Below are 26,402 nucleotides of genomic sequence, written 5' to 3'. Positions count from 1 at the left end.
ATCAGTCAAGTTTCTAAGTCCAAATAATAAGTAATTAGTTTTAATAACTATTGCTTATTTACCTTACTTCTGACATATATAGTATAATTTTATTGGTGTTTTAATTACTGGTTTTTACTTTAATCTCAGTATTTAAACTCAGTCTAAAGGGTATGCTATCATGTAGGAGAGGCGCTAAATAACTAGCATTGGTTTCTAATCTATCTAACTGTTGCTGAAAATGTGCTTTCCTGAGCGTACACGATAATAAGTTTTGGTTTTTAACTATAAGGAAAATACTGAGTTTTCTTCACAATATCAGGCTTAAGCAATTCTGTGCCTAGAATTGAAAGAAAGAGACTGTACATCAGCATGCTGAAAAATCCTGTGTCGTTTCTATAAAATTGTGGCTTTAATGACATACTTGGTTAATTGTTAGAGGCAGATGAAAATTACTTTTACAATATGCCTGCTCTCTTGAACTTGGTCATGTTTCTATTCAACCAGTTGAAAACAGAGGGCCCATCCACTTATAAATAATGCATCATTATCTTTCAAACTCTATTAATTTTTTGTTTATAATCTCTGAGTAGCTTCTAGTCAAAACTAAACCTCATATGCAAAATTGTCAGACATTTAGGAATTAAGAAAATTTTCCTGCACTCTTAATTAATGGTACAAAGTGTTATCTGTGGAGCAGCTATGTTAAGCAGTTATGATAAAATTGGACAAAACTAGCCTTTGACTCAGTGGGGAAAGGAAAAGTAAATATGCTTTTTGTTGTTCAAAAATGACCTATGTTACAATGATGCTATAGAAAAATGAGATGCTTCTGAAATGCATGCAGGAAAGAGGAAACATGAGTTAAAATGTGTGACATGGTGAGCATATAAGGTACCAGGCATAGGAAGAGAACCGAAAAGATAAAAGGATTTATGTCATCATCAGATTACCTTCTACTTACCCTTTAGATATTTCCTTTAAAATTCAATATTCTCTAAAACAGCAACCATTGCCCATAATTCTGTCAACTTCCCAGCTTCTCAAAGATGTTTATCCATTGTGTTTTAACATCTGAAGTGTGGATTTGTGACTACTTATTGTAATAGCTAACTAACATTAAGTGTATGCCCATAGTACATCCGGCTCTCTGAAGGTTTTAAAACTCTATCCGATTTAAGCTTCTCAGCATCACTGAGGTTGGTTCTCTTATGAACTCTGTTCAAGAATTAAGAAACCAAGGCTTTAGGAATTTAGACACAACATTTAGGCAAGTGGCAGAGCAGATCTGGGGCTCGTATCTTTACACAGTGACCCTTGGGTCCTTAACCACTGCTCTCTTCACACATCAACTGTGAATTCATTATAGTGCTAATTGTCTTTTAAAAGAGAGTTAATATCTGCTACTTCATAAGCTGAAAGATATATTGCCCATAGTATTGGAACTGTTATATAAATTGCCATATAACCCATTGCAGGGTAGAATAAACATATAATGGGTAAATGTGAGGGTATATTAGGAAGCATAATAAAATATGTGTTGATTTATTTTAAAATCCCTTTAATTATATAGTAACACTTTGGAATGCGTGTTAAGTTACACACTGGTGACCTTTCTACCTAGAACTCCAGTGAGGAAAGACATTCCATTGTTAGATGAAACACTTTTCATTTCAAGCATGTAAGAAGCACTGCACTTGGTGGATTAAAGATCGATTGATCTCAGCAGCAAAAAACATTGTTAAATTGGTCAGTCCTTTCTGGTTCTCACTTTTTTCTAAGAATAGAAAAAGAGAAAGCTTTACTCTCTATTGTCTCACAGTCTTATACTTTGGGATACAATTGCTGCAAATAAAACCCAAGAACAATTTGGGTTGTGGTTTCCACATGTAATTATATTATAGCTATTTTCTTTGCCCTGTAGTTACATTTGCAATTTGTGATTAAAGTATTAATGGAAATAAGTAATGGTATATTGTAGTTAATGAAGCAATTTCTCTATATGTTGTTTCTCCTTTGTCTTTTTTTTCTTACAGGTTAACATATTTATGTTAATTATTATGCATGCTGCAGTTGTGTTTCTATATATTATTTAGGGGAATTTTTACATTAGCTCTAACAAATCATAATCGTTGCTATACTTAATTTATTTATATTTACTCTTTTTCATTACCACAGGGGAAAAAAGCCCCAGTGTTTTATTTTTGTATTAAAATACTCTGAAAGAGTTATTATAGCTCCTAATACTGGTATGCAAATATCATTAAAGTTTACATAGTAATAGTTTTTAATAGCATTTGGAGAGATTTTGGCTGATGCAGTTTTTGTTCTAATAGTTCTTCAACATAAGATAAATTAGATTTAATCCTTTGACAATCTTGGGAAATGCTGATATATTTATAAGCTATATTTAGACTTACTTAACAAAATTTTATAAAGATATACATATATAGTAACATCTTTTTCACTTTGACATTTTTTTAGTATAATTTATTTTCTTGTGTCAGGTAGCCTATAAAATTTAAAGTAAAAATTGTATATACATAAACACATACACACACCCACCATGTATACATACACACACAGAGGCTAAGAATTGAACTTGTACTGACTCATTCTTCGCAATGCAAATTGGAAAAGATTTTTGGAAAGGGTACAGAAGATGTTTGTAGAGGAATGAGATGTGGATGCAGATAAGGGTTTTTGGGGAATGAGATGCTAGAGAAGAAGGAAGTGAAATTTATTATTAAACTCTTCTCTATAAAAAGGTTTATTATTTTGAATGATCATTTTGCTGTTGTTTTTACTGTTATGGATCTTGAGACTATCATGCTAAGAGAAGTAAGTCAGATGGAAGAGGATAAGGACCCTATGATTTCACTCATGTGGGATGTAAAACAGAAGGCAACAAATGAACAAACAACAAATCCTCTTAGACACACAACAGATGGTGGTTATCAGAGGACTAGGGAGGTTGGAAGAGGTTGAAGAAAGGTGGTCAAATATGTAATGATGCAAAGAGACTTGATTTTGGGTGGTGAACACACAATGCGGTATATAAACAATGTGTTATAGAATCGTGCACATGAATCTTGTATAATTTAATTAACCATTGTCACCCCAATACATTTTTAAAAGCAAGAATAAGATCATTAAGAAAGTAGTCGATTGATTTTGATGTGCTTGTGATATCAAAGGAATTATAGTGTGAAAGTCCTTGTCAGGAAGTTTTCTTAATTCACGTTACACTGATACACTACACACCTGGTAAGAAGTAACAGTCTATCACATCCGAGCTTCCTGCCTGTGTGTGTGTGAGTTGGCTAAAATGTTACTGAAACTTTCCAGGGCACAAATTCAAGTGTTAGTGATCCAGAATAACTGAGAGTTTAATAGATGGATTTGTTAACTGTGGAATGACAGAAAATGTAGGGCTGTATAATCAGCACTCGTGCAGTGATTAAGGATGTGGATAAGCTGAGCAGTGCATGGAGCCTGACCCAGTGTACCAGAAATGGGGCGGGGTCAGAGCCAGTGCAGACGTCCCTGAAATTTGAAAGGGACAAACATCAATGCAAAGGAAAAGTAACAATACTGGATTTATTGGGGGGATTTGTGCATTTTATTCAATGTAATTTTTACCTACACAAAGTTAATGCTTTACATAGCAAAATACTAGTCTTGGAATCCAGCTGCTAAGCACATAGTGCATTCCCCTCAACTTTTCTGTGTTTGACAGTTTTCATAATGAAATGTTGGGGAAAATGTAAAGCTCCCCAAGACAATGGTGCAAACATCCATAATGCCTGTTCAGGCAGTGATAGTTAGAAATGAAATATTTCAAACAAAAACTTTTGATGGACATGGACTATGTAAATGGTGTTCCCCTCTATGAAATCTCCAAAGTTCTTGTGACCTTGTCGAAATCCTAGACTGGATAAACAGTGTGTCTAGTGGAGAGTATCTAGTTTTGATATATTTTTGGTACAAAATGAATAATTTATTAAAATATTTTGGAGAACATTTCCTTAAGTCACATGATTTACTGCAGATCAGATCCAGAGACCACTGTCTTAACCCTAAAAATATCTCTGAGGTGTTACATTACGTGTTTTGGGGAAAAGCACTGTGCACACAATAAAATTGTCTCTAATTTCTCCAGTACTCCCATGTTATTTGTGCAGGGAAACTCTTCTAGCCAGGAAGGAGAGATCCTTTTTCTTTTTAAAGGAAATGAAGGTAAAGCAGATTAATTTGACAGTCTCCCAGGCTGGATAATCATTGCTGATCTGCCCTATCTTTCTACCTCCAATCCGTGAGGGATAGGCGAATGTTTTTTATAGGATCACAGATGAGGCTCTGCCTCTTTATCTCTTCCTACTTCCTCAGTATTTCCCAGAATAAACACTCAAGGTCATTACTAAAATGTTAAATTTGGACACATAAAAATCCTGACCTTAAGCTTTACTAACCAATATAACATAATTTAATCTATACTCACCACACATTTCCAATAGCTGGTAAATTAATGGTGCATTTTGTTTTTCCTCTATAAATGTTGGATGTACAGTCTTCCTATATGCGGGTATCATACTTGTCTCCTGAACATTTCTGTGGCCACTGTATCAACATATTTTATTTATTCTTATATATTTTTCCATCACTGCCTTTATGTCAGAAATATCAAACTCATTTTCAATGAAGGCCACATCATCCTCTGGGTTGCCTTCAGAGGGCCGAATGCAATTTCAACTCCTTAACTCTTAAGGAGTAGTTACAGTTATACAGTCCTAAAATGACATTCTACCCTTTGAAGGCAATCGTGTAGCTGGTGTGGCCCCTGGTGAAGACAAGTTTGACACCCCTGCTCTATATGAATGATAGATGTGTTGACTTACTTTTGAGCCCAAGGGCCAATAAAAATGATATTAGTACCACTTGGAAACTTTCGTTCATTATATAGGCATGAGAATTTCAGAACTGATTTTCTATCACAATGAAATGGTCAGTGACCTAATGTTCATCATTGATTCATTAGTTTTCAGAACATTCATCAATGCCAAGAACTTGATAATAATTGGACGTACAAATCTGTAGCACTGTGCCAATGTGCAGGTCCCAAAAATTCATTACACAGATAGACTATGTGTTTCCAAACTAAGACTAGGAAAATTGATTGCTTTCTCTATAAGTTTATGTAATAAAAAAATTCTAGAACTGTTAACTGCTTTAAGTGGTCATTCAGGTGAGACATTAGCTTGCTTATAGAACTCACTTTACACTGTTCAGAACAGGGAGCATCACTTTCTGTTGCAAAATATTTTTGGAAAAAATCTTTATTCCATTTAGACAATGCCATATATGTATGCAATCCTTTATTATGTCCAGTCTAATATTCTCTAGTGCTGTTTAAGACTTTATTAATCTAAATTTTACCTCCATAGGAATGACTCCCTCCTGTTAGAGTCCTTCATACGGTAGAGTTTGTGTAATATAAAACTAAATAACTGCCTATAAACTTATATACATATGTGTATATGTATACATATATACATATATATAATCTATATTATCCAATTAAACTCTTTTGATCTTACTTTAGAGCAGCATTCTTCAAACTTCCCTGCTAAATAATTATAAGGAAGCTTAGGCACTCATAAAAACTACTTCTTGGAATATCTTTGGGATCTAAATGATTTGTCTTTAAAACATAACTTTTTTCTTACTCCTCCATACTTAATCTATACTTACTTTGAAGCACAGTATCTTATTTTATTAATTCGATAGAGCATTACATATCACATGTCCAGGTAGAATCACATCTCTGTGAGCGGCCTTTGAGTTCATTCTGCAGCTTATATTCTTGTTGTGCTTCTGTGTGCTTCCGACCAGTGCGCGTCCAAACTTGGGGAGCGTCACCTTCGTAGATCACAGGTATAATATATTTAGTGTTGTTGTGTTACCAAAAAATTGTTCCCTGCAACCACTACACATGTAGGTATCAAGCTGAAGTAGACATCAAATTGAAGTATGTATTTTTACTGTGAGTCTGAGCATTGTCACAAGGCATATTAGGATGTGCTACTATTAAATATCCCGCTGGGGATGGTTGACTGAATCCCAGAAGTGTATCTGTTGTGAAAGTTTGAAAAACAGGTGCCTATCAAGTTCAGGCTACCACTCAACAAAATCAACTGGCTCATTGTCCACATTTCTGGTGATATTCCATTTAGTTTGATTGGGTCACCTAAGTACAAGATCTGTCCCTTGGACTTGGGGACATAGATTTGAGATACTTTGGTGTTTATATTCACACTAATTGGATCGATCTCTTTGATGCAGATTCACATTGGTTGAGGGAACAGGGACTGGCAAATAAACCATAGTGCCGAGGTGTAACTTGATAAAGAAAAGAAAAATGGCCTGCAGCCAGTGGGACTCAGGCCAGTTTGGTCTGGCCATCTGTCCCTATTGATAGGCATTTCAGGGAAGCCAAATGAATATCTAGAAGTTGCTTGGTGAACATGGAATCAGAGTAAGGAAAATACATTCATTCTTCAATAGGACTTTATGTGTCTCAGGCATCAGAGTGGTTAAGAACTTGGGGGGCGCTGCCGCCACTTGCCCTCTTCTGAATGCTGCATGGCTTCTAGGGATAGAAAAGTGGAATCAGGATATAAGGGCACCTGTCTCTGTAGACTGGGACCAGTTCTGTGGGTTATGATTCAACTGGGAAAGCAAAGTGGTTCCTTTTTTATCCCCCAAATTCACTTTGGTGCCACCACACAGTGCAGACAAGCTTCTGGTGAGGAAAAAAAGTAAAGGGAAATGTTCAGCATTCATGGAGTTCATATGGTAGTTGGTAGATTTTGTTAATTACTAGATTAAGTTTTAAACACTGTATCTGAAAGAATTAGTGCTTTGTTTTGTTCTCTTTCTCTGTGCCTTACCCCCAATCACCCCACTTTATTTCTTTGCTTTTTTTGAGGGAGTTTCCAAAATAGTATTTATAGCTTTTCTTCTTTGAAGGACTGTTCTTAAATTTATCTTCACAAATCTCTTATAAAAAGCTTAGCAAAACGAAAAATGACAAGGTCTATGTTAGTAAGCTCATAACTGTGACTATTAATATGGAATCTTTATATCAATGTATTTTTTGAGGAGATAGTTTCCCATTGGCATGAGACAACTATTGTGTGAGATGTCCCCCAGTCTCAGAATGCTATCATGCAAATAAGTGTTCCCAGAAGATAAGCCAATGTATATCATGTAGCCAAAACAGTGATGATTTTACAGGAGTGCGAGAGACATGAAGTTAGTTATTTCTTTCTGACCGGCGGGTTGTCATTCCCGGTCTCCTCTTCCACTCAGACATAGGTTGATAATTGAATTTTATTACACTTTTTTTTTGCAGAATGAGAATGTAAGACCTGCAAAATAAAAGAGATTTCTAATTTAGATTCAAAACTACCCATAATCTAATAATTCAGGCAAAATGAAGAATTAGAGCAGACCTCTTTTGAAAGTGTATGAGGGATAGTTTGTTTTTAACTAGCAGACTGAGGGGACATTCTGAGAACTGCTGCAGATACAGGCTACTGTATTCACAAAGACTAGGGAAAAAAAGGACTGTCTTCAGCAGATGAATGGAAACATTGATTGGCTTTGAGGCGAGTAATTGCTTTACTAATAAATACAAAAACACGTCAGCCAGTGAAGTCCTCCTTTAAGCATAGTGCGAATGATGCATGGTGTGTACAAAGTGTAGCTCACCTGTGGTTTACTTAATTATTCCTGGTCCAGCTGGTTTCTGAAAAATAGCCAGGATGCTACCTTACTGCAGATTTTTAAAAAGTCTAGATCTTGGTTGCCTTTTTTTCGTTGTGTAGTGTGCATGTACAGTACAGCATGTGTAGTGTTGGAATTGGTTACAAACATTGCAAAGGCGTAGAAAACTCAACATACACACACTCGACATTTCTAATTAAAAGGGGCATAGAAATATTAATTATTGCAGTGGAAATATAATTTGTTACTTCTTTTCTTTTTAATACCTATGATACTTATTAACATTTTAATGGCAAAAGCAATAAAAATAATTAAAAGCATATTTAGTTTCTGTTCTGCCTCATTTCATTAATTTTGGCTTTTTGTTATTTTGAAGTAAAAGTAATGAAATTGGTGTCTTAGCTATAGCTGCCTCTTAATATTATTTTTTGTATGTGAAGAAGGAATGAGAAACATATACTTTTTATCTACATACATGCTATCTTTAAGCTTGAAATAAGTGGCTATACCTCCATTACCTAATATTTAAAAGTCAGAGTTGAAAAATTCTATAATAAAGCAAATGCTTAATTTTAAAGTTTTGGAGCTTTTATTTTTAGAGTTAGTAAGTAATAGATGTTCAATATATAAATGTCTACAAAATATTGTTTTGAGCTACATCAAATGTGTCTGTTTCTATTTCAGTATTGGTTTCTACTCCTGAGAAACCAAAGGTCTTTCCACTAAAAGAGATGAATTCTTCTTAGTCACAGATGTTCCCTCTGAGCCTTTCTGAGAATGGCACTTGATTTAAAGGAAAGAGAGGGATTTCCAGATCTAACCCAATACTGACCTATTGGGAAGGTTTTCAGCTTGCAATTTTGTGGTGGTGGTGTAGACATGCAGTTAGTTAAAATAAGGAGATCTGATGAATTCCCCAAATTTCTCCCAGATGCTCAGCAGCATCTAAAGGTCAGCTGTTTTATGATGAAGCAGTTACTAATACTGGCTCTGAACTTGGCTTGAAGCTATAGCACCACTTGTTCTTTTCAAGCAGTCCTCCTGTGTGAATGCCTTTAGTATTTTCTTAACCTTTGTTTGGAATCTTATCTGACTCCCGGGCAATTGCAACCTTTGACTACTAGAAAAGAAAGCAAATTAAACACACATTGTTCAATTTAAGCAGATAACCAGGAATGAAGCCTCCCTCTTCTTTCATATTTAAGCTTTTCCTGGCTGCAATCATTTTTTTAAACCTAGGAAATGATTAAAATAGATATGGTCCTTAGCATCCTTAACATTTAACACCATCAAGAACTTTTCTCTATTTTGGATTCCTGTCATGTTTATCATCTTTACGGTAGTTCACATGGTAAATAATATAATAATACAAGAATAAACTCTGTGTCACATAAAACTGTAAATCTACTTTTGCCCCGCCGTGTAAATTGATGTTTATGTTAGTAACAGTCTGAGGTCATATTTAGGCTTCAAAAACATATATCTCATTACAAGTTTAGAAAAGTCTTATGAAACTGTCTCAGAGGAACCACTTTTTCTGACTCAATGACAGGACTCATGAACAATTACGTGTAGTATTATTATTCTTCAAATTTGAGATGCATGGTTACAGAAGTTAAATTTATATAGAATAAAGAGTTTATGACAGTTTTCACCTACGGTTTTTAGAAGACTCACAAATATCACATGTGATTTGATAATGTCACCCGTATTTTGACTGTGAACCAAGCAAGGCTGTGTTTTACCTGGTAGGAAGAAAATGGGGGCAGGTCATGTGACATTACTGCTGCATCTGACAATGCCTGATGGCATTATTTGTGCATACGCTGCTATTTCTGTTTGATACCCAAGACAACAAAAGCCTTACGTTAAATCACACAATTATTAATGTAGGCAGACCAAGCTGCTGTTTACTATTTTCTATCTCTCTACAGTAAATATTCCACATTAGACTTGGGTAGTCTGTTTTCAATTCAGTCTTGTATCACATATTGCTACAAAGTTAGGTATATCTATTGATACAAGAATGTTGATAATTAGAAACTAAAATTCTGAGAGTAACTGCAGAGTAATTATAAAGATTCCATAGTATAAAAGCAAAAATAATGTTTTTTTTAGTTTGTTACATTCGTATATGTAATCAATATAGGTGGATGCATGATGTACCAAAACCTGTGTTGGACATTGCAGACACAATGTTAAATAACTACAGTCCTTGGCCCCCTCATAGGTGTGAGGTAAGTTTGCTACATAAAATATTACAACTTTGGAAAGATTTAGCAGATTATGTTTGCTGTTGTCTCATTCCTGAAATCAAGCTCAAAGATGATTATTTGGCTTGTTAACAATTCATGTTGGTGGTGAACCTGTTACAGGAAAATGAAGCAACCAGACACTGAGGGATTCTGGAGTACGAGGTTTATTAATGTGTACGGGCCCAGAGGAGTCAGCCTCCAAATTCTGAGCCCCGAAAAAAGGATTCTTGGGGTTTATATAGCCTACAGGGTCTTCCTGTTTAAGTAGCAAAGCGGGATACAGAAGCTGAATGCGGTAATTAGTTCTATCTACCGGGCAGAAGCAGAGTACAAAGGCTAAATGTGAAAATTAGTTCTATCAGGGAGGGTGCTAGCCCTAGCTTTTGTGAATATCCTGCTGTTTGCTTTTCCCAGATGGCCTTATCCCTTATCGCTCTCCCAGGACGCCTGGGGTTTTGAGTGAACAAAGGTTTTCCAACGTTTCCTACATCAAACCAACTCCAGAAATTTAGGGTTATTGATCCAGTTTGCATCCACTGAGATACTTTTTTTAAATCAATTAAATTTAGGGGGTTAAGGTTGGTTAAGAACATTATGTAAGTTTTTGGTGTACACTTTTATATTACACCATTTGTATATTGCATTGTGTGTAGTCTGCCGTCACCATGTATTTGACCCGCTCTATCCTCTTCATCCTTCTCCTAACCCCCTTCACATCTACTGGTCTGTGTTTATGAATTTGTTTCATTTGTTCATTTGTTGTTTTTTTGCTTCATATACCATGTACGAGTAAAATCTTATCCTTTTCCATGTGACCTATTTCACTTTAAACATCAAACATACTGTTCCTGAAATGAATTGGCAACTACACTCCTGGAACGTGTTTTTAGATTTCAGAGGCAGAACAGAGTTCATCATCTAGTTCTCACGTGGCTGGGATGCATCTGTCAACATTAAAGACTCTACTCTTACCTAATAAAGCATAAAGCTGAGCATAGTGCTTCAATACCAATATTTGTGAATACTTACTGTGTGCTGCACTAGGTATTTTGGATACAAAGAAGAGTGTGAAATAGTCTTTGACCAAGTGGAATGCTATTGAGACTAAACCTCGATTTGGTAAACAGCAAACACAGAGGAATATAATCAAAGTGACCATTATGTCCCAGACATTAGTTGTTGGGTGTATAGCTATGAAATATTAGAATGATTTTATATGTGATAAATCTAGTAAGTAGATAATTGGAAATTAAAATTCAGATGTACTGACTCCAAAGACACTAAGCCACCTGTCTACCAAATTCTTCGAGTCCAAGATGGGTCATTTTAGCAGTTCCAGAACTGTGTCACTCTAGGACGTAATTGCTCTGATTGAGGTTCTCAAATTTTGTGTGTACAGGAGTCATCTGGAAGCATGTGAAAACAGAGATTGCTCAGCCTTTCCCTAAAAACTCAGGAATTCACTGGTGAGGCTGAATTATTTGTATTCCCATGATCTCAGAGATGGTATTGCCATTCTTTGAGGATCACTGATTTAGGCGAATGTACATCAAACTTTAGCATACAGTGAATCACCTGGAGAGCTTGTTAAAAGATGCTGAGACTGCCCTGGCCATGGAGATGCATAAGGTCTGGGATGGAGCTAAATAATTTTCATTTCAAACAAGCCATCAGAGGATGAGATTTCTCAGCATCTAAAGGTCAGTTTTAGACTCTGCTTGTTCGTGGACTGCACTGAGCTAAGCAACTGTGTGAATAGGCTGACAGAAGCAACCTAATAAGAAACCCAGTTTTGAAAAATGTAAGATATTTGATCAAAATATGTACTGTACTTAACACAGAATCTTTTTATGGGAGAAGCAGGAAACAATGCAGGAGAGTCGATGGCATAAATTTAATGGTCAGTATTAAAAAGTTGTGGGCACTGTAGGTAATTGTTGACGATATGCAAAGAAGACATACATATGCAGAGGGAGAAAATAGGCTTCTGGAAAGATATGATGATATCTTCAGCTGTCTACTTAGAAACATTTTTTAAATAGCTTGTGAATGAATTCTTTTTAGTAGTAATATATACATCTGACTAAAATTTTGTATGATAAAAAGAGGCATTGGGTGATATCACTAGAAATAGTGTTCATGTAGAGCAAAACTGTGGGCCTGAGCTAAGGTCAGGGGAACTCCATAGGTTAGATGTTAGCCTAAGAAGAATCTAATAAAGAAAATGGATGAGTGGCAAGTGTTGGGGCATAAAAACAGGAGAATGTTGTTGCAGGCATCAAATAAGTGCTTTTCTGAGAAGACCAGATAGTTGATGGATTAAAATGTTGCTAAGAAGTCAAGGAAGGTAGTGGAAAAATGGACTATATGCTTTGGTACTATAGAGATCATAAAGATGTCTCATGGGAAGGTCCTTCTTTACAGAAAGAAGGTATCATAACATATTGTAGGTCAAAGTATAAACAACTTGTCTATAAGTGTTTGTGTGCATAGAATTTTTTCTTTGAAATATAGTTTTTTTCTCATTTTTTATTGATATACTGTTATTAGGATAGATATATAGGCTACCTTTCAGTATGTGGCATCCATCATTATTTTTTCATTTTAAAATAATTTAATTTATATAATTATTTTTTAATATGAACATCTAGGTCATTTTATCAGTTTAAAAATGAGCTCTGCTAGGATTTTCAGTGGAATTACTTTAAATTTTTAGATTCATCTTGGAAAATGGACATTGTGATGATATTGAATCCTGCTTCATAGAAATTCAGTGATTTCCTATGTCCTTCAATTGGTCTTATAAATCATCCAGTAAAGTTGTGTGGTTATTTTTCTTTGAGCACTAAAACATTTTGATGTCCTTCAATATATAATGTTGCCAATTATATATGTTTTTAAAATTATGGCAAAATATACATAATGTAAAGTTTACCATTTTAGCTATTTTTAATTGTACACTTCATTGGCATAAAAAAAACATTCATATTATTGTGCAACCACCACTGCCATCCATCTCCAGAACCTTTTTTATCTCAAACTGGAACTGTGTTCCCATCAAAGAGTGACTTCTCAGTTCCTCCTGTGTTCTGGCCCTGGCAACCAGATAGAGATAGGTACTTCCTATCTCTATGCATTTGACTGTTTGGAGTAACTCGTGTAAGTGGACTCATACAACAGTTTTCTTTCTGTGATGGGCTTATTTCAATTACTACTTATTTCAATTACTTATTTCAGTTTCTACAGTTATATAACCCCACCACAAGCAACAAACAACTAATTTTTAGGAAATACTTATTTGATGTTGAAAGAATTTTTTTTTCACGGCAAGAAAATTAATAATTTCCCCCTCATTTTTCTTATAAAAATGTGTGGTTTCCTATTTTCCCTTTTCTTCTTTAACTTTTTGTTTTAGTGGTAGTTATTAATGTTTAAATATGGTTAAAAAGGATTATTTAAAAATAATTGGCCAACTGTTGAATCCCCGTATCTCTAGGTTTCTCAAGCCATAACTGGCTAAACATTTCTTAGGAATTATGTAAAAGTATTTCTCATCAATTTGGATTTTCTTCTAACATTATGATGAAACAATATAGAACATATAACAGTATTTTAACTTCCTTTAAGATATTTTCCTGTATAAATGTTTTTGTACTATTTCTGATCTGTTCAGAATTGAAACTATTCACTGTTGTGAATGTGAACACTATGAGAAAAGTAAGATCATTTAAATAAAAATAAATTCAAACTTTTGTGCTATTTAACAGCAAATTTTATTTTAAATTTGAGGAACTTATTTATTTTAGAGAACATTAACAGTCTGTATTTGTGAAGACTTAAGTACATCAGAAGGGTTTTGAAGTGATAAGATAAATACAGGGAGGGGATATAAGTAAAGTGAAAAGTTGAGTTTTTGCGTGATTGATGTGATTATGTTGAAAACCAGACTAAGAATCAATGCGCTAAATGTCAATGTTCTAACCTGAAAGTCTGTTTATCTTTTCAAGTAGCAATAAAGATATTTTTAAATAAACTGTCCTGTGCTTCTTAGAAAATGAACATGTGGTTGGAGAACACCTATTTTTAAAACACACCCACATCCAATTTACAGATGTCATTTAGGCATCACCATGTTTTTATCTCTTGTGTCTTCCTCTAAATGTTATCAGTTTGATATTGCTTAGTATGGAGGTATCCTGTGTCTTCCCATGTTTCGTACGATGGGTGAATATTGGAGTTTTCTAAGGGTAAGTACAAATGGGATATGAAAAAATTGATAAGCTTTACTTTGCTTTCTTTGTAAGGAAATTGAATGTTTTTTACCTATGATGTTAAAAATTTTGTCTTGTGCACGTGAAAAAATTAAAAATGCATTTGGATTTACGTAAACTATGGGTGTCATGGATACCTTCTTCTTACTGCTTCCTGAAAGGTGATGAGTATGTGGATCAGTAGTACCTACAACATAAATAATTAGGTTATAGATCGAGTTTAATTTGGTCTGTAGTACCAACATGTGTCTAGCAATTGCAGCAATATTATCTGGAATTGGACACAAGTGTTTCAAGTGATGCATCTGTTCACTGGAGGACTTTCAAAAGCACCCCTTTATATTGAGTATGAGATACTTGCTCTTGTCCTTTCTAGCCTCTGTTGGGAATGTGATATCCCAACATTGGCTCTGTTCTGCATCCAGATGACTATGTTGCAAGCACCTTTAGTGTTTTATTTCTCAGGCTGCTACATAGCACCTTATCTGTTTTGTGGCCCTGGAAATTGCAGTTGATTGCTTTCAGGTGTTGTCTGGTAGGAAGTCATTGAAAAGCAAAGACAATTGGGACCATGTCTGGCAGCAATGAAAATTAGAGTACAGGAGATTTTTTTTTAATATTAAATTTTATTTAGTTACTTTTCAAGAGTACAGGAGATTTTTGATAGAGAAGGTAACTTCAAGAATGACAACTGTTTTGTTAACGAAGCATCAGATAATTGAGACAAAAATAATTACAATTAAACTAATCTTTAGCAAGTAGCTATATTTTAAAACTAATATTAATTCATACTTAGCTAGTAGCAGTGTGTCTCTATAACCTTTCCGGACTCTGTTTATGCCACTTCATTAATTGGGTGATCATTTTCTGAGCTCCTATCAGGAGATCCAGAGATTGTTAAGTGCATCGAGTAATCCAAAGTTACCTAAGATGCCATTCTCACTTTTAGGAGATAATAACTTGGACACAGATGTGATCAGTCTTTATACAGGGCTCTAATCTTTACTATCATTATAATTATCACTACCATTGGTCATAATTATCATCACCATAGCCACTATCATCATTCATTCATCATTCATTCATTCATTCACTCATTTTGTATTATCTGTTGTATAGCCAGTGTGTGCTGAACACACTTCAAAATGTGAAGAAATAGCAGAGGGCAAGTGGAACTAGGTCACTTATATTACAAAACTTCTTTTCTGGGGAGCTGAGGCAGATAAAATGAACACTCAAACAGTTTAATGTATATTGTTTTATATATATAATTAAATATGACACTTGATATACCAAAAGGGATAGCTTTATGAAGAAAATTTTAGCTGAGTGAAGGGGATAGTAGGAGATATGGTATAATGTTTTAGAGAAGATGGTCAGATAAGGCTTCTTAGGGAAGGAGTGTTTGAGATGAGACTTGAACAATGAGTGCAAGGGTGTGGAGGAAGAACATCCCAAGCAGTATACTTAGTGTGAACTTCCTTATTGTACATTTAAGTGAGAGTTTGGTTTAAATAATTTGTTTTAATTGTTGCAAGATTTTAAAATAATTATCATTATTATCACAGTTAACATTTTTTAAAGAATCTGAGGCTTGAAAAATTAACAATAACGTTTGCCATCTCATCTCTGTTAAGGAACAGATATAACCTATTGATACAATGTGTTTCATGTATTTTTTCCTAGTGAAAGGAAACTCATATCTGGCCTTCATAATTAGGGAAAATTCCCTAAAGAAGAGACATTTGAGCAGGATGTTGAATGCTTACAGTGTCTATAATTGGATACACATGAAAAGTATGGGATGGAAGGAAATTAGGTAATAGGATGTGTGGTGGACAGGCAGGGGAGAATTATAGTATGTGTTCATTAAGTCTGCTTATTCCTGAACAGAGGTGTGTATGCACTGCGGACATTGATGAGTCACTTCAGAGCAGCTGCATATTCTTATGTGTTCCTTCTAAGAAGAAAAAATTATCAGCAACATATGTTATATTACTTTAAAAAATGGTATATTTTCTCAATTTGCTGTGACGAGGGAAACAAATGTATTTGAAAGCATAACAGAATTCAGGAAGGCTTTTGTATAACTATGGATTTTCTTAAAGAAAAAGTATTAAAGTGCAACTATTATTATGTTGGGATACCAGTCATTCCTTGATTCATTGATTTATTGGTTGATTCATGAATTTATCCTAGAACTATTTCGTTTTAGAACAGCATAGTGCAATGGTTAAAAATATGTCCTCTGAAGCCCAACTTATGGTCTAGGCCCTGATATCTCCACTTATTAACATTGAGTGGATTTATTTTAAAATCTTTTTAAATCCCATTTTCTCACCTGTAAATCTATCAAAATAACATTAATTTCCCTTATCTTTATGAGGATTATATGAGATTGTGAATATAAAGTACTGAATATAATAAATACACATAGTAAGATATTTAAGCTATTATTAGTCTCTGACAATGTCTGGGGGACAGCATGTGGTGATTACATCACATTGAAAAACAACAAAAAAAGTCTAGCAATTTGCATTAAACTTAAGTAACAGTAAATCAAGTCAGAATTAGTTTATTTCAATTTTTGTTTACTCTTAATCCTTTTACTAGACTGAGAAGTCAGCCACCCTTTCTTAATCTCTTCCTTACACTGAGAATTACTTGGCTCACCTCCCTTTCAGTCAACAAATTCGAACATGTTTAGGATTTGTGGCCCAGGCATCATCACCAAGCCCTTATTATATGGAATGTTAAAGAGACTTATCTAAGAAAAAGAAGATACAAATATGAACAGTGAAAGGACAGCAAACTCACAGTTATCAACAACCACACCTAAAACAAAAGCAAACTAAGTGGACAGCTAGATCAGGAGCAGAGCCACAGAAATGGAGATCAATGGAGGGTTAGCAACAGGGGAGTGGGAGGAGGAGAAGGGGGGAGAAGGTACAGAAAATAAGTAGCATAGACAGTAGATAGAAAATAGATGGGGGGCAAGAATAGTGTGGGAAATACAGAATCTAAAGAACTTGAGACCCACGGTCATAAACTAAAGGGGGGAATGGTGGGGGAGAGGGTGTGCAGGGTGGAGGGGAATGAAGGGGGGAAATAGAACAACTGTAATGGCATAATCAATAAAATATATTTAAAGAAAGAAGTACAAATTGGTAGCTACAGCAGAGCCATGGGGATGTACAGTATAACATAGGGAATATAGTCAATAATATAATAACTATGTATGGTGTCAGAACAGTACTACATTTGTTGGGGTGATCACTTAGTAAGTTATATAAAGTCTAATCACTGGGTTGTACACATCAAACTAACAATATTGTATGTCGACTGTAATTGAAAAATAAACAGTTATTTAAAATAAAAAGATTTGTGGCCCAGACAACCACTTCCTACTTGCTGTCCCTTCTTTCATTAGAGTGTTTCAGAACTTTCTGACCGTGCTAGGCTTTGATTTACAGCATTGATCTCTCTACTCTGTCACTCTGACCCCCAAGTAGTCCTGAAGTAGAGCCTTAATATAGAGAAGTAACTTCACATTATACCTAGAAAACTGCAGTAACATTGAATTTCAGAAAATGCTTGGTTTATGGTCTTAATTCAACTATTTCTTGTCTTGACATTACTCTAACACTAATGATTTGAGACCTACTCTCTTGATTTATGTGGAAAATACTAATTGAAATTCTAAGCAAAGTAGAAGAGGAATACATATGTTGAATTATAAGCATTTAGAAGCATGAAAAGAGGTGTAGAGCAAGTCATTTTAAAAAGTGAAATTGCCTTCTGTTGGATTTGGGTCATTAGCCTGAAAGAAAAACTGAAAGTGGTTGATCTCAGCTGGGGTAAACAATCAAGAACAAAATACCTCCTACACATACTTTCTTCTTGAATTTACTTAGAGCCTAGTTCAAGTCCAGAATGTTTATGGCAGAAGTGAATGTCAACTTCACTATAGAAAATTGGCTTTAATGCTTTTTAATCTGTAAGTCACAGGAACTCATTTATAGCTTATTAAATGTTTCCTATACTGTTTATCTTAGTTTAAATCACAGATGCTGTATAGTTCCTTGAATGATTTATGCATACACAGTGAACTTTATGTTTTGTTTATTTTTTCTCAAATCACTTAACTATTTCTAAATAAAGAGGCTTCTATTGGAGAAGGAGGGAAAGATGTTGGGGGATGGAGCAAGAAGGAGGAAGCTCCCTGTTTTTATAAATTTTATTGCAAAGAAAATCTGGCATACATTTCAAACCAGTGTGGTCTGTGTTCTGCTTTGGTGAATTATGTTTGCACATTTCTAGTCAAGAGAGTAGATCATCTGAAAATGAAGAGCTTTACTCTGTTCATTGTGAGAGATCTCAAGTTTATCCTTCCTCATCCATCTTACCTCCCTGACAATATCATGCATGCTGCCCAGGGAGAGAATGCTGTTAAACACTGATATAGAAGCACTCATTTAATTTAGTTACTACACCCTGTTGATTTTTATGAGTGGTGGGGGAACTGTTTAAAGGGCCCTGTTGTGTGGACAACTGTGCACTGCTCTGCAGTGGTAGCATTTTGAATGGTTTCTCTATCTCTCATCTTTTTTCCCCATCCAGTTAGAAGTGTAGTCTGTAGTGCTTTGGGAGTATTTGTATTTAAATCTTTATTTTAAGTTCTATTGTTGTGAGAAAAACTGTAAATGGACACACTTAATTTCCATAATTATTTTTCAGAGTATTTTAGCTGTCATCCTCATGTTTATAGTCACTGCATTTAAAATCCCCTGCGTTTGGCATAATAGGCCTAAAGCTCTCCTAGTTTATCTCTTAGAGAAATAAGATTGCCCCCCAAAAGATAGCCATTTATAATGTATGTACCTTTGCATAATTAAATGAGGTACTGAAGAGGAAGGGGATTCTAATCAGAACTCAAACTGTGATTGTGCCATGCACCGAATCATTTCTTTATGAATACATTTCTCCTGGAGCATTTATAATTATGAAACTTTTTTTTCTATCTCGTTAGGAACTGGGAAGTAACAGCCCTCCACAGAGAAACTGGAAGGGAATTGCTATTGCCCTGCTGGTGATTTTAGTTGTATGCTCACTCATCACTATGTCAGTCATCCTCTTAACCCCAGGTAATCGGTCTTTATTCCTCTCTTATGATGGTATTGTGGATGATAATTTCACATTCTAGTGCCTTAAGAGGGTAGCCATATGTGATATCTTAAGGTGCATTAGCATTGGTTAGAATAAAAAATGTATAACCAAACATTTTGCAAATGGCACAGTAATTTTATTCAAATACCATGCAATATATTTCCGGAAGTTGAAATGTACAGTGAGAATGTCAAGGAGATCTTTGGTCTCCATTGCTACTTAGAGATTTATCTTTGCTAGTTTAATAAATTCAGGGTACATTTGACTTTATTGTGGGTTGAAAATGAGAGAGTGGGGTCTGAAGCTTCTCATATGTAGTTGATGTACCAATTATAGGGACATTGGTAAGGAGGCTTTGAGAGACAAAAAGGATTAGGTCAAGAGAGAATGAACCAGGTCACTAAATGCTTTTTTCTCCTTGTCCTTTCTTTCCCTGTACTGTTTACATTCTTAGTTTCTCTCTGTGTAAAGAACAATTCCAAATTGCCCTCACAATGATATTTGCACTATGTTCTTTAGTTTGCAATGTTTAATATAAATATAGAAATTTTCAGGAGTCTCAATTCTTCTTTGGGGATAATTTCAGTACCCGGAAGTTTTATCACTATTTAGTAGATGCTAATATGGAAGTTAGAGAAAGTCTGCTCACTTTTTAAACTCCCCAGACTGCCTTCTAGTAATCAATAAACTTGGCATGCTGCTATACCCACCTACTAGCTTCTATGAAGACTGGACACCCATATACAACTCAGAATTATAAAATATAGTCATTTCTGGGATAAGACTGAGTTGGCTCAAAATTAAACCTGTATTATGAAGTTGTAGTCTGTTGTTGAATGTGTTTCTGTTCTGTTATATCATGTTTGTATTGTGTAGCCCCAGCTGGTTATTTTAGAGTTCATTAACTTGTTTCCTTAACTACGAAATATGATTAGCAATGAATTTACTTCAGAGTCATTTAGTCAACTAATTATGATGGCTAATTATACAAATGGCAATATCAATTGTTTCATTGTGGTACTTTGTGAAATATGCTATCTTTGTCAATCTACAGACTCGAAATGTTTAATTCCTCAAAAATACAGTTTGTAGTTATTTAACATATGAAGATATTAAGAAATTAAGAGAGTTAGGAGGGAACAAACAGGAAAAAAATAAGTTAAAAAGAGAAAGGAAAAATTTCTTGGTAAGAGCTGGCACATCCAGCACTGTCCTTAGGAACTCTCTTATCATTGCTGTATTTGTACACCCCCAGTTACAGTGCAGTTGAGCAGCATGATGGGTCTAAGCTGCTTCAGAATGCCAAGAAGTTTTGTTAATGAAAAATGAGCTTATGTTCAGAATAGTATTTCACTTAAAACTAAGAATTTTGGCATAATCATTTAAAAAATGAATGACTGAGTTACTGCTTTCTATAGATGATGGTTATTTCCTCCAGATGGAGGAAATTACTGCCATGATGCCTGTGTGTTTCTCTTAAGTCTTCATCCTGATTCTAGGACTTTTTCTGGTGATTCTTTCTCAGATTTTCTTGCTATTCTTTGAGGCCATACTGATACTTTGGGGTCCTTGCATGTTGGTATTACAGAGACCTCACAGAGGTGGCCATTCACTAAATTAAACTTCCTCTGTTCAACCCTTTTCAAGGTGCTCCCATATAAAAACACAGTATCACTGCACTCAGTTTACATACACTTATTCACTTATCAAAGCAAGGACTTCAGGCAAGACTCATACTTCCATTTGAGTTCTATGACTTGCTAGCTTTGGGAACTTTCCAGTTATTTGGCCTTGTCTTTTATTTCACTCATATGGATTATGGGCATAACATATATTGCCAACTTTATAGTATTATTATGAGGAATAAATAATAAACTTCAAGTGTTTTGTATAGTGTCTAGTGTTGCTGCTGCTATTTCTCTTAAAACTGCTACTATTCAGAACTTATTGACCACTGGATACAATGCCACGCACTGTGTTCATGAGGGAGATTTCCAGATACAAGTATAAAGTCTCTCAGGAATATAGGTCTTTCTGTGATTTCCATGTTAAATTATGACAGGTAGAAATCTGGAGTCAGTCTTTCAGTGGTCTCTTTGTTCATTTATTTATTCCTTAATCAATAGATAATTATGGAGTTCTTACAACTTTCTAGGTGCTATGGTAGTTGGCTGATACTCCCTTGCGTTATATCTTTGACCTCCAATCCTATTCTTTCTCAACTACACAAACACACAGCAACCGATGCATCCCCAACCGAAGGACTTGATTTCATATTAGATTAATTATATAAATAGAAATGGAAAGAGTTACAGTTTACCAAGTACATTTCACATACCACTACTGAAAGTCTTGGAGTTTCACTATTAATTTTGGCAGGGATGTTATGAAATGAAAAGCATAGAAGTCAGTATGCCAGAGTGGAAAATGTATTGTTATAGGAAGCAGACAACTTGTGTTCTATACTCTCTGTTTATAAACTCAGTGCCACTGGTGATCTGGAAGATTATGAAATCGAAGTGGGTTGGTGTAATGAAAGTGGTTAGAAATATGCTTGAGTTATAAACAAACACATATTGGCCCAGTTACATAGCCTTTATGAAGGGCTCAAACCAAAGCCTATCAGAGGGAAATATAAGGCCAGAATTCTAACAATTTCTGGCTCAAGACTTGAGTCATAAGCCTGGAGTCACTTGTAAGTTATTGAATTAGAAAGGAATAAAAAACTGAGTTTGTTTAACCTGTAGTTCTGAGGACTAGAATGTGCATTAAGACCATTAGTGTATACTTTTGATTTAGCATCTGTGCCTGTGCTTGTCTGTGGTCTGACTCTGGCACTCTGATTGCACCAAGCCTTCCTTGACTTGCCCTCAGGCTTAATTCCCTTAGTTGTGCTAGGATAGGTCCACCAGGGAAAACTTCCAACTGGGAAGATAATATACCACACCTCCCCTGTCTCTTCTTATCTACCCTTTGCCTACCAATATGTTCCCAAACCCAGCAGATGGAAACTTTCAACCAGGAAGGGGAATTCATGTCAGGAAAGGAAACTTTTGATCCTGAAAATATAACTAGCCCTTAGAAAAAAGTGCTGACTGTAGAACAATCCTTCCAGTAAGGATGGAGGTCAGAAATTCATATGTATTTTATAGCTATATGCCCTTGAGCAAATCGGTTACCACCTTTAACCTCAATTTTTTTTAGATTTATTTAATTATTGTTCAACTACAGTTTTCTGTCTTATACTCCCAACCCAGCCCACCCCCACAGTTCCTCCACCTCCCTCACATTTCCCCCACCTTAGTTTTTGTCCATCTGTCCTTTATACTTGTTCCCATGAATCCTTCCCCTTTGGGGGGAATCCTTCCCCCTTTCCCCTGAAATTCTCTCCCCTCTCCCCTTTGGTCCCTGTGAGCCTGTTCTCTATTTCAGTGTCTTTGGTCATATTTTGCTTGCTTGTTTGTTTTGTTGTTTAGCTTCCTGTTAAGGGTAAGATTATATGGTATTTGTCTTTCACTGCCTGGCTTATTTCACTCAGCTTAATACTTTCCAGTTCCATCCATGCTGTTGCAAAGGGTAGGAGCTTCTTCTTTCTTTCTGCTGCATAGAATTCCATTGTGTAAATGTACCATAGTTTTTTGATCCATTCATTTACTTATGGGCATCTAGGTTGCTTCCAACTCTTGGCTATTGTAAATTGTGCTGCTATGAACATTGGTGTGCATAGGTTCTTTTGGATTGGTATTTCAGGGTTCTTAGGATATACTCCTAACAGTGGAATTGCTTGGTCAAAAGGCATGTTCATTTTTAGTTTTCTTAGAAAATTCCATACTGTTTTCCATAGTGGTTGTACCAGTCTGCAATCCCACCAACAATGAACTAGGGTCCTCTTTTCCCCACAGCCTCACTTTTTTTTTTGTTGTTGTTGAAGAAAAGGGAATCTTTGCTTTTCCAGGATAGGAAGTGATCTCTTAAAGCTGATTTCAGGTCTATTGTTGATGATCTAATATAATAATGACAGGAACAGCAATAATACTGGCTTGCTTGATAACAAATGCAGCAACAAATAAATCTGGTGAACTCTTTCATTAAGCCTCTTATTCCCTGAAAATGTATTTAGTTTTTTGTTTTGTTTTGTTTTTGGTTGGGATTGGTGGGGAAAGTATACAAGAAGTTACCTAGTCTAAGACATGATTTAGAAACTATTTGGCTAAAAATAGCATCACATTTTGCAGGTAAGTGCTAAGGAATGCAAGCCTATAACCAGAAAACACATGTTCATTGTATTTTGGTTCGATTGCAAATTTCATTACAGAAGTAATTTGACATGGCTGCCTTAATTTGTCTGCAACTTCTCTGCCTTGTGAAGAGAAGTCCTAATTAGTGTTGAAGACTGGGTTAACCACTCAGGTATTTCTTTGATAAATGTCTATTTCTGAAAGAAACAATTTTTTTCCCTCTATGTTTTTCTGATTAAAAAACAGACATTTTTAGATGCATTGATCAAGCCCATTTTTTGTTTGTATTGAATCTGTTTAAAGAATACAGAGTACCGGAATTTATTTTCATAACATATACATATGAGGTCAAGAATTACACTCTACAAACATATGAGAGTGCATTTATGCTAAAATTTGTGGAAAATAGTCTTATGTCTGTAGGCCGATGCTCCAACCAATTGAGCCACAGAAGCCAGATCTAGCGACCAATCTGAGGTAGCTATGCATTTACTTTTCAGTTTCATATTTGTATTTAATATGTAGAACGAGAATGATCATGGTCAGGAAACAGTTCGTGCAAAATACAGCTACCTAGTTGTACCTGTTTGAGAAGAAAGATGTTTCTTTTGAGTGACATAGTATTTCATAGAGGACATAGATCACAATCTTCCATTTTATTGCTGTATTGAAATAGCCACAGGTGAACTGCATATTCCACCAGTTCTTTAGCAACAGTGGCCTGCTGCCCTTTGATTGATGTGTGTGATCAGTCAGTGTCAAAGCAAGTCATCAGGTTAATTTACTATTATGGCTGACTAAAAGCAAAGTTGTAAAGCAGTGAAATTGTCATCATTAGTTCTAGCTCTTGCTTCTTTAGGCAATTTCTCATTCTTTTACTCTCCTTTATAGGTGAGTATCCTGGGTTGCTGTTTACTAGTCTGTCAGTATACAAAATAAGCAAAACTTTCATGTATGAGCTGTGAGAATTCTGCATGATTGTAGTCAAACAAGAATTGAATAAGGATCATTCAGTTCCACTATATAAATGCCTTTATTTTCCCTTTTAGAAGTATCTCTGATAGTGATCATTTTGCTCAAGGTTCAGATGTCATTCTGGAGAAGGGTTTACACAGGTTGAGATTGCCACTGTGATGTGGTCTTAGTAAATCTTTATGTGAGTTAAGGATTTGATCCATGAAATTATGCTCAAAGAGTTCATTTGAGCCAAGATTTAGAACTAATGAGGTGTATGGAACTAGAGACATAGAGCCAACCCTAGTCCGAAAAATAAACAAACAAAACAAAAGCTAGAAGTTAACATTGAAGGATGTATGCCTTTAAAAAAAATACCAACTTTCCTGTATTTTTCGGACAATAAGACACACCTAGGTTTTAGAAGAGGAAAATTTTGAAGCAAAAATGTGGTAAAATATTTAATAACGTAAATAACATAATATTTCACCAAGGTAAATGTAAATAGAACTCAACAGCAGCATTAACAACCATTATTCCTCCGAAATTGTAGGGTGGGAAATGTACATCTTATAGTCAGAAAAACACCTTATATATTTTCCAAAGAGAGTGCAGAATTATCTCTTCCTAATACAACCATCTAAATATTTGTAGTTTTCTACATAATAGAGCTAAGGCCTGGAAAATTTGAATGACTTCAGTGGCTAGTTTGTGGAGAAAGTATGGCAGAGAAAGTGATTTAGTTTACCTTGCTTGATAGGACTGACTGTAGTTCATGTCCTCTCCTAAATATGTACCTGCAAATGTGATTCTGAAGTGAAGAATCCTCTCTTCCTATTGTTTTAGATCCCAGATTTTTACACAAGGCTTGAGAAAGATTAATCTTGTCAACATTTATAGAAAAGAGATAATTTTCCAGAAAGCATTTGGCAAAATAAAATACTTTATTGGATTGGTGACAGCTGATTTGTTACTGGTATGCAAGAACTCAAAATGAATTTATCCTGATTCTAATATGTTTTACCAAAATAACAGCTCCTGGTTATGGTTACTTAAAATGTCATGTTATATTACATTACAAGCAATCTCTTGGCAGTTGTAATTTAAAAGGTGTCATTTAAGGATCTGACCTGTGTTTTAAAATGTCAAAGTAACAATTAAAGTATCTCATTATCCTTCTATGAAAGGAAAATGTTTTACAGATTGTGAAATTTGCATTACTCACTTATAAACATCAATATCAACCAACATGTGTATTGTTTATTTTGTTAAATTAAAAAATGAGGCATGCTGTATTGATAGACATAGCTAAATAGTCTCTGCTTGTCTTTCCAAGAACAGCACTGATGAGCACATTTGAGTATGGCATTAGCCAGACATATGCAGGCTGCCAAAGAGAAACGATGACAGATTCTAATGCTTTCTCCAGATAACATGCATTGTTGTTACTTTTCTAATAGATTTATCTCTGAATGAAAAAATGTTTCTGTCATTAATGAAGAGTAGTTTTTTGTCTTTGCTTTACAGTTACATTTTAATTATTACTCAGATTTGAATTCCTTATTTATTCTCATTTTTATATTCTCCAATCAGATAAAAAATAGATTTAGTTTACATTATAAAGTGTTTAGAAAGGAGAATCTGTTTTAATAAGTAACATTTATTGATTAACTATGTATCACACGCCAGATTTTGTACCAAGTGATTTTTTTTACTATTTTATTTATCATCACACCAGGAATATGAATAGG

At 35.0% G+C, this 26,402-nt stretch overlaps 1 protein-coding gene across 1 annotated transcript in view; it reads left to right on the top strand.

The window, feature by feature from the left end:
* Positions 1–26,402, top strand: part of DPP10 (dipeptidyl peptidase like 10) — a 713,494-nt gene that overhangs the window by 149,529 nt on the left and 537,563 nt on the right. Inside the window, exon 2 of the mRNA XM_053669952.1 lies at positions 19,323–19,437. Coding sequence (XP_053525927.1) covers positions 19,323–19,437 — 115 coding nt within the window. The remainder of the gene's footprint in view (positions 1–19,322; positions 19,438–26,402) is intronic.

This window comes from Artibeus jamaicensis, unplaced genomic scaffold (genome assembly GCF_021234435.1).
Source record: "Artibeus jamaicensis isolate MK-2021 breed Jamaican fruit bat unplaced genomic scaffold, CSHL_Jam_final contig_536, whole genome shotgun sequence".
NCBI lineage: Eukaryota > Metazoa > Chordata > Mammalia > Chiroptera > Phyllostomidae > Artibeus > Artibeus jamaicensis.
The sequence above is the reverse complement of the archived record's forward strand: the minus strand, read 5'-3'. Positions and strand labels throughout refer to the sequence as shown.